The sequence below is a fragment of the Diadema setosum genome, chromosome 20, assembly GCF_964275005.1.
Source record: "Diadema setosum chromosome 20, eeDiaSeto1, whole genome shotgun sequence".
NCBI classification, from domain to species: Eukaryota; Metazoa; Echinodermata; class Echinoidea; order Diadematoida; family Diadematidae; genus Diadema; species Diadema setosum.
In genome coordinates this window covers 27,394,594-27,405,029 of record NC_092704.1, presented here as the reverse complement: position 1 = coordinate 27,405,029, position 10,436 = coordinate 27,394,594, and the positions used below count along the sequence as shown (strand labels likewise).

Below are 10,436 nucleotides of genomic sequence, written 5' to 3'. Positions count from 1 at the left end.
ATATTGAAATAACATTACACAATTGAAATAACATTACGTCTTTCGAGAACAGAGTAAAATGGAAATTACGTTTCTATATGCACTACTTTTTCATTTTTTCTTCTTTTGCATTGGTTTTGTTTCACGCGACGTTTGGATATCAGGAACCTTTCGCACAACACGCATGAGATCGGGAAATCTATGTTCCACGTTCATACGTGTCTACTCAATCTGTGAGAATTCCATCACCACCTTCTGCTTTCTGTTTTGTTGTGTTTTTGTTTTTTCGTAATGTTAACTTTAGCATGCGTATACTTACGCCCATATATGTTGTTCTACTACATTATGGCTCAGCAATTTCTATGACTTTTATGACATCTGCTATTATGCGTACTCGTTGACATAAATGCCAACGAATGTGATATTCCTGACTGCACTCAAGTTACGGAATTCATTATCTATCGGATGAACCAAAATTGAGTTAGCAAAATGTTTATTTAGAAGGGGTTTATTCTTTAGCAGTGACTGAGTTGTGCACCTTCTGAAAGTGGAAGCGAAATCACTGGTCAATTTCATAACTGATATCCTGGCAATCGCTTGTGTCTTAATGCAAGTGCCTTCTTCATAATGTGCACTGGCATCCTGCATGAATATACACTGTGGAGAGAAGAAACTCCAGCATCATGTTCTGAAGTGACTATCATGATATGCCCCATAGTTCCAGGGAGATGGCAAGTCTCTTCCCATCTCCCTGATAGTTCTAAGAAGAATAATATAAGAGAACCTTGTTTTATACAATTCTTTTCCAGTGATTGAGCGTACCTATTCAGAAAATAATATGTTTTCCCTGCTATATCCTTAGTTGTTTTGTTTTGAGAAGCATTCTTTTTCGCCACATACGCTCATGCATTGAAATATAATCATTTCAAATCGGGTTTTTTTTTTTTCGTGCAAAAGAAGTAATGTGGCAACCATGTCGCATACATTTCAGCAATGCTTGTATTCAACTTTGTTTCAACCTGTTGCCAGCCCATTCTGAACATTCAAAATAATTCGCATATAATAGGCAAACAAGTTCATAATGGGACCATTCAAATTAGAAATGCAATATATCCAATAAAATGCACATTATACTTGTACTACATTTTAAATTGAATGTTAAAACATCCATATGTAAATCACAATGGTGAAAGAAATATGTAATGAAGATCACAAAACCAATACGGCGATCATATTGAAAACTGAAAATTCTTACTTCCTCCTACCTTATTTCTACCTTCCTCTCTCTCCCATTCCCAATTTTCGTTGTTACATTTCCTTTCCCTTCTCTTCTTTCACTTCATGCATTATTCTATAGGCCTATATTTTCATTTTCGGAGGGAGTGGGGTTAATCCGGTTTGCTACGTTGCACGATAACTTTGTCGAAGTGACTTTCGTCTTCCTTTTGCGTGTGAACATTAGTATGTGCTTTGTTCTGCCATGGATCTACTACACACATGGACTAATGAAGAAGGTCTTTTGATCCCATCATCACCGCCGCCACCTGATTTTGTGCATATTAATGAGAACATTCAGATGTTTGGACAATGACTCACAAAAGAACCATTTCCCTCATTTTGTTCTTATTTGGCCGAGGTGCCTTTTCAGGCTCAACTGCATTTTAATAAACACCGATGGTAGGGAGCAGCAAGCCTGAAAACATGACATTTTCCTGTCACAAAACTGGTAATTATTGATCTAAGTGGACAGGTCGCTAGTCTTGTGCATACGCATGTAACGTTGCTTAGTGATCTAGGACACGCATGTCACATTATTTACTGTCCCTGTTTACTCCGAAAGAATGCGCGAAAAATGGGAAAATTTTGATTACAAACAGCAATCAACCTGCTAAAATATTTGCTTTCTCTTGTAAAGTACGGGCATCTCGCAGATGAAATTGCTGGAGCGATGATTTCCCATACACTACAACTGCACATGCATTATTCTTGATTTATGAGAATCTTCTGCGCATGTAGTTCTGAGATTTCTCAAAGCGCCGTCTTGGTTCTTATCCAGGCTGCTACCGGCGGTGATGATGAGATCAAAAGCAGGAAAGAATGTTGAAAATGTTTTTGTGACACTTTTAACAGAGACAGGTGCACTAATTATGAGTAGCAGGTCCATGGTTCATTACTAATCTAATTATACAAAATGGCGACATAATGAATAAACGTAATTATATTGTGATTATATATCTAAACTATGCTAGATCAACAACTGATAATCGTCTATGCTGCCTTCTGAGCGATCGTCCTCAAGTCAACTGTTCGTCAACAGTCCAGGCAAATGCACACGACACTTGCGGCAGACTTATCCCCAACCCTCTTCAGAGAACATTTGCCTGGTTAATGGGAATCACCGCACTCGTCGGCAACTCTGTGGCTTTGTATCTCCGTGCTTTTCGCGGACACGGCAGGGTCCAACAGCGACTTATCGCTAGTCTTGCGGTAGCTGACCTTATGATGGGAATATATATGTTGATAATAGGTTTCGCAGACTTACTTTTCGGTTCAAATTATTTCTTGAAGGCTCCACAATGGCACAATTCGGGTATTTGCAAGATGGCGAGCTTTTTGGCGTTTCTTTCGAGTGAGGCATCAGTGATAAGCCTTTGTCTCATCACGCTAGATAGATTGATATGTATTACGTTTCCTCTCGCGGTACGGAGCATTTCTCACCGAATTTGGAACGTAGTTCTTGCAATTTCTTGGCTCTCTGCATTATTGATTTCCGTTCCCGCACTGGCGAATGAAAGGATGATTCCAGGTTTTTACGGGCGATCGGACATATTGTGTATTGGCCTTCCTCTTTATGTGCAGTCTGGTGAAAATGATTACTTATTACGCATAGTTGTCGCCAAAACCGATCAATGGGAAGCTGAATATGTAGTCAAATTTGTACTGGTAAACAGAGAAAAACGTCCGGCTCGGATCTACTCTATTTTCGTCTTCATCGGCGTCAACTTTGCGGCTTTCATCTTCATTGCAGTATGTTACATTATCATGTTTGTTAGGGTCAGGCAATCATCTTTGAGGACCACTAATAACACCGCCTCTTGGTCACGAGAGATAAAAATGGCGCGCAGAATGTTTATTCTGATCGGGACTGATTTTGCCTGCTGGATGCCCATTATATTGATGGGGATCCTAAACCAGACGAAGACAGTCGAAATACCAGCATCTTTGTGTGCTTGGCTTGTCATATTCATCTTGCCAATAAACTCCTCCCTGAATCCATTTCTGTATACGCTAATGTACAACCGAAGCATTATAAACAGCGTAAGTTCTGTACGTGGGCGTATTTCTAATTGTTTCCGTTAGACTCCAGATTAAAATTAAGATTTGTAATTACAACTGAAGTTGTGCGACCTAGTCAGAAAAAGAAAAATATGTACAGTGTAATTCTATACACATCGTACTAGAAACCTAGCGAAAACGAATGTTAGATACAACCACTGTATGTATTATGAAACGCATACTTCCTTGAAGTGCATTTTACAAATTTTACCTTAAAGCAAGAGGTGTTCTCGATTTCCAAGGAAGTATTACTAGTAAATCTACCAACGAAGCACTGTATTTTCGTATGAAGGTTTTTTTTTTTGTATGTTTGTAAGCTCGTCTGATTCTACAACTACTGGTAAAAAAAGATGCTGCTAGAAACTGATAAAAAATTGAGACACGTATATTGAGATAAAACTGGTTTGGTTTGGATATATGAATTGTGGCTCTTGAGAGCGAAATCAGTGGGAGAGAATTCAGCCACAGAATTGAAAACACGCGATGTCGATCGGTATGGCCAATCAGGGCGGTGAGGTCACCTCCCTGGGCCAATTGATCAAAACGTGAAAAAGTAGAAATTTTCGCGGTGTTGAAATTTTCGCGCACTTCGCGCAACCAGAAACTGGCGCGAAAACAAAAGCAAATAAAAAAAAAAAGAATATTTTTGTTTGCCTTATGTCAGTATGTTTCAGTGGTTGATGTCTCGATTCCGCGGAATGAAAAACATATCAAAAAAAATTAGTCGTGCAAAAATATCCACTTTCACAGTCAGCGCAAGTGCCGTACCTTAGAAGCTTAATGAGAGAAACAACAGTGATTCCTGTATATTGGATCTGGGTTTGATTGACGATATTATTCCCTATATAGCAATAAATTCGATTCAATTAAGAAATTTGTCTCCACTACCTTTGAATACAGAAGGTAGATGACGACTTGCTACGTTGACATTGGTCAAATTAATTATTTAACATTTGGAATTATTATTTGGAATTGTTTGAGTATGTTTGAATTTGTTTTTAGTATGAGTACGTATTTTGGGTATTTGGATGCATTCCACTTCAAAAGTAATATTGATGCAAGAGTACGCCAATTAAGTTAAATATGAAGTAATGGTAACGGCTAGAATTCATCGCATGCGTGGTTTGATGTCACTGTGCCATTGGTTTGGGGTAATTTGTATGAGTGTGCATGGTTTACGGCAAACACATGTTTTATTGTATTTGTATATATCTTATTTGAATACAAAACATTATCATTTGTTTCCTACTTTATAATTACACATGGATGGTGGAGGATGATGAGTGATGATACTACATTGACTACTCGATTTGCTGAGAATTTTTATGTATTTTATTGCATAGTTGTAGCTTAAGAGTGGTGTATAGAATGATCCTGCTCTTATACAATGAGTAAACAATGACCATCGTGCGAATGAATTTAAGTTAATTAGATCTTTTTCTCGTGGAAAGTTGAGAATTTCGAAGCGGTTTTGTGACAGAAGTGACAGAACGAAAATACGTTATACATTTGCTGAATTTGTTTGATTTAAGTAGCTATAGGCCGATACTACATACACCGAATTTGGAAACCACCATCGTTTATTGTGAATGACGAATACAATTCTGTATTGTACAATACTGTATAACTTATTGAAAGCTCACGGAACTTGGGACCACTAATTTGGGTGCCTAAAAACGAATTTGAATGCATGAGTCGTGAGATCGTTAGACCAAAGTCACTGCACCGCTCCAAACATACGAAATTGAATTCACATAGAATAAAAAATGACGTTTTTGCGAAATAATCCGAGAAAATATATATCAAAGGTGTCATACAAAGCTTTATCATTGAATCGTGTGGATCTCACGTTCTGTACTCCGTTCGTGCTTTCAGGTCGTCAAAGTTCTAAATTTGCTGTATATGGGGACAGCCGGTTCGAATTTGTCCGCTTCACTGCAGTTAGTCAAACGTTGTTGTATAGCATAAATGGATTGCAAAATAAAATGCTGTAAATACTGCACGGAAGTGAACATCTCAACTGACTTTGTTCATGTTGTTCATTACGTTTATTGTGTCTGTTATTGGGAGTGCCGAGTGTGGACGCATATAATGCGCATATACTATCATTTCAAATTTTATACTCCTTTGATGACAACGGCATGGGATCCGGGACACTATTACAAGCTCTTAAAAGCAACATCTAAAATTCCGTAATTAACGCCCGCACGCACAAACATACATAAGAGAGAGAGAGAGTGAGAGTGTGTGTGTGTGTTTGTGTGCGTGTATATGTATGTATGTATGTATATATATATATATATATATATATATATATATATATATATATATATATATATATTATATTTTATAAAATCATCATATAATTATATACAGTGTATCATAATACGATGATTATAAGAGTATGCGTATACACAAATCATGAATTTGGCTTATGTATATTTTCCCCATCAGGTCGATCACTCCTCGTTCAAAATGACACGAAATGATTCCCATGAACTACTCATCATGCCATTTTGAGATGAGCAAATGAGCAGAATGGATTATACATAACATATGAAACATTATACTCAACACCTATGCACCATCATACAGCATCCTCGATCAGTGTTCATTATATATTGTACAAAAATACACTGTATTGTTCCAACTGAGACTCATACCCAAGACAGCATCAAGTACTGCTGAGGACAGATACCACCGTTCATAGGCATCTATCTGCCAAAACAAAGCCACAACACAGAGACAAAAAAAAATAAAAAAAAATCATCAGGTTCACAGACAAACACATCAGATTACTTGCACTCATTTATTTTGTTTGTCTAATTTTGTGTTCATGACAATATATCTTTTGAGTCGTCACATAATATGAAAAGTTTGATACAGGTCATTTACTATTAAAGGCATATCTAAAAAAAAAGAAAAAAAGAGGAAGATAAAACTGACTTCTAAGTTTACGTTCCAATTTCACAGTCTTGACATTCTCAAACAAACAAGCAAAAACCAAATGGGCATTCATGAAAATGACCATAAGCATGTGGTATGTAATGCTGATCTTTAATTTTGGACATTGTGTGTGTGTGTGTGTGTGTGTGTGTGTGTGTGTGTGTGTGTGTGTGTGTGTGTGCGTACATGTGTCTGTGAATCTTTAGCTTTTACAAACTTGTTTCACAATCAGAACAACAGCATGGCCCTGCATATAAAATCACCAACAGATATATCCTTCCAACCTGGAATAAAAAATGGAAAGTTTCCAAGTTCAGGACAAAATCACAGTGTGAAAAGAATCGGGTAAAAATTGAATTCAAGCCTGCATGAAACCATCCTTTGAATTGAATTAAATTGAATTGAATTGAATCCTACTTTCAAAACTTTTTTTATCTCCATTTGAAAATTTCATTCTCTCAAAGAAAACAGACAATTCTTTGTACTATACTATAGTTTTAGAAGAATAGCTCAGCTCTTTTCCTTTATATCTGTTCGAAATCGTGTAAAATGTCCATTGTGTAATGACTAAACTTTGGATAAAATGAAGTTATTTGCACTTTTTACAGTGTTCGATCAATAGTCTATCAATAAATTTGAAACAACTCCCCGTCACATCAAAGCTTAATTGGCCCAGTAGAGCTAGACTCCATTCATAGACAGACAGACAGACAGACAGACAGACAGAGACAGTGCACACACGCCTCTATGGCGACCCTACCCTATTCATATTTGAAACAATAATTTGATGCATGGAGGGCCGCCCGTCAAACCAGAATTCCACAAAAATTAACTTTTCTAGCATAATGAAAGAGCGCTTGACTAACCGCTTCCAGAAAGCAGGGGGAATAATTGTTACCCTTAACATATGTCGGTATCAAGTTGATGGAATGTGTAATTTTCATGAAAAAGATAATTTTTTAGAATTTCCTTTATATTTTCTTTATATTATTGTCCACACATGATGTTATACCCTCTAGTAATCTCCTCATCCAGCGGTTCCAACACCAGAACTTTAAAAATTCATAACTTTTGCATTGATTGTCCTATTTTCCTCAAACTTTCACTGATGCGTTCTACAAATGTCGCTGCTTTCACTCAATCCACATTTCTCTTTGAGCTTTGATTTCCTTTAAACGTGGAATATTATAATGACAAATAATGTTCTGATTTCAGTCAACGACTGAGAGTACGCTTGGCACGGTCTGGAGATCGCTGAAAAGCCACATGCCACAGCCGCATTGATTGTTTCAAGGAACTTCTACATGAATGTCAATAATATTACTTTTTTGAGCAAGGATATTTAAAAGGTCTGTCCATGGTCTATTAAGAACAGTCTGTCCACATAAAAAATAAAAATCCATTATACATTTTATTTTTAAGAAATGCATACTTAAAATGTAATGATCATGCAACAAAACAAAACGAAACTTGGTATGATGGTACTTGTGGTACAGTAATGAGTTTCTCACTATTACAGTACATATTGCGTGATTAGTTGCTTGTGTTCGTAGTGTGTAACTGAACTCTTTATATTTCCTCTTTTTTTTCAAAGAACAGATTTTCCTGGAAATGCACGTGCACACACAAAAAAAAAAAACATACCAAATTACATGGTAACATCACAAGAGGAAGAATGGAAGCTGCCTCATACAGATTAGCGAGTCTGCTTATATCAAAAAAGAAAAAAAGAAAAAAAAAAAGGAATACAAAATATTCCATAGACCTTTTATGTGAACATTGTGTTTGTTTTTTTGCTGGTGCAAAGGAACCCAGTACTGATCCTTCAGCCCAAGATTTGTATGCAGTCTCCAATACTAAGCAATAGTAGCGGTAGACTCTAAGAAAAGAATTCTTGATAGACGAGCATGACATTACCTGTACAATGGAATCAGTCATAAATAAATCACAATGTGCCAAGACCAATAGCTACAGACAAAGACTTTATTCCAAGAGCAGAAAAAGTGGTATGTGTATTCTGACATGTGCCTGTAAAACCTGTCATAGCCCTTACTCTATCGAAGGTGAGCAGAATCGAAAGTGCCACGCCAATGGTCATTTACTACGAGTTCCGTCATTCTCGTGCGGCAGAAATTTGTATGCATGCTTGTGACAAGTTGAATGTCGTGTTGTGTACATGCATGTAGATATGCCACGTGTAATGGCCTCGTAAAAGCGAGATTGTGAACAGCCAAAACGTCATTGAGTGCAGAGGATGTACATACATGTATAGTGTGAATCGGGCAAATTCCTATCGCAGGCTCATAGGCTACTTGAAATAGGAATCAGCTTGTGATATATTACAAGAGAAAAATATATAAACAAAAATAAGCATATTACGATCACGCACGATACACTGCACATTGCACTAGTCATGGCAGTACCGTTTTAACGGAATATCACAAACAAACTTCAACTGGATGCAAATACCTTTCTGTGAAATGATCTCATACAAGGTATTTTTCTGATGACAACAATATGTCCTGAGCTAGTGAGCGACAATTTGCTCATACTCCCATTCCACAGAGATTTTTTTTTTTTCTCATCAGTCACTCATTGGAGGCAAAGACTGTCGCTTCCAGCAACCCACCGAAGGGTATCGGATCACAGTCTGATGAGTCCGACTTGGTTGGTCGACTATCAGGCGAGGGTCAGACATGTCGCGCGTGATCCTAATCAGACAATCCTGCCTCATCGGATCACCGCCGACATATCTGACACTGACCCAATAGTCGACCAACACAAGTCGGATTCATCGGACTGCGATCCGCTACGCTTCAGTTGGTGGCCGGAAGCGATAAACTTTGCTTCCAATGAGTGACCGATGCGAGAAAATCTCTGTGGAATGGGGGTATCAGAGAATGAGAACATTGCATGAGGACACACTTTTCCTTACAGTATAATTCATTTTGGCAGGAAGCACCAAGGGTCAAAGACCTTTTTAACTCTTTATGTGCCATGGGTGTAACCCCCCTGTGTGCTACATTATTCTGAGTCAGTAACGCTGTCATGCTTTGGAGAAAAAAATTCAGCTTTTCAAATCAGTGAAACTTTTCAAGATCTTTACTACACATGACGTGTTATGAGCAAAGTTGTAGTGAAAATGCCAAGATTTGCTAATCTATGATTGTTTTCTTTGTAATGTTCAGTAGCTACATTATTGTAGAGGCATAACTTCTGCACACAAATCAGTGACAAAAACTTGGTCCAGGTTCAGTAGGGAACACGGCTTGGTAGTCAATCACAACATAAAATGCACACTACCTGTGACAGGAATGGAAATGCGAGAAAAACTTTCATTGTACTTTGGAATTTGGCGGTTTATTGAGCGATTTGGGCGGGTTTGAGCGTCTGAGCAGACTATGCGAACTTGGTACAACGTCAACTGAGTCAGGCGTGCAAACGTGGCACATAAAGAGTTAAAGAGACAATCTAGACGATTATCATAATATCACATCATGTAGTATATACAATTGATGTAAATCGATAGTGCCATGTACAGATTTGTGGTATCTATTGCGGTAATAGAACAGACAAACCAATACTCCAAAACATCCCAAAATATGTTACACTGAACAAGAAAGATGACCTGAGAGGCTCACATCTCAGTACTGTAGCAATGTAATTCCATTACAATACCACTTGCTTAACAACTTCACCTGCATAGAATTTATGCATGCTTTCTTCTTTTGTTCTGCTTCCTTGAACATTCAGTCATTCATTCTTACGTGAAGCTGCCATGTCATCATCCTCGTTCATTGTCATTTGTAGTCAACTTTAAAAACACTCCTATTCCCCATCCCAATTACTATAAAATCTAAAACTCTGTAGCCAGTAAGACCAATCTACAGATCTTAAAATGCTGAAGTCTGAAAATCATCCGGAAGTCTCCTTGAAAGGAAAGCTTCATTCAAACTCCTTGCCGACTTCGATAAATACAGACAACTAATAAAAATAAACAAACAAAGCACTGTTTCCATACAAATGGATGACAAGGAAGGATTATGGAATTAGATAATGACGTCTTTTAATAGCAAACAGTGGTATCACCCATAATCATGCTATGTGCAAAACAAATGAGATGATACCATCATTACCTCATGAATCTTCCAGTGACCAGCACATACCCACAGAGA

At 37.6% G+C, this 10,436-nt stretch overlaps 1 protein-coding gene across 1 annotated transcript; it reads left to right on the top strand.

The window, feature by feature from the left end:
* Window positions 1-2,367: 2,367 nt before the first annotated feature.
* LOC140243553 (relaxin receptor 1-like) lies at window positions 2,368-9,121 on the top strand. Its single transcript, XM_072323223.1, has 3 exons — window positions 2,368-2,679; window positions 2,839-3,297; window positions 8,945-9,121. Exons 1-3 carry the CDS (start codon window positions 2,368-2,370, stop codon window positions 9,119-9,121), a joined length of 948 nt encoding a protein of 315 aa, XP_072179324.1.
* Window positions 9,122-10,436: the final 1,315 nt, after the last annotated feature.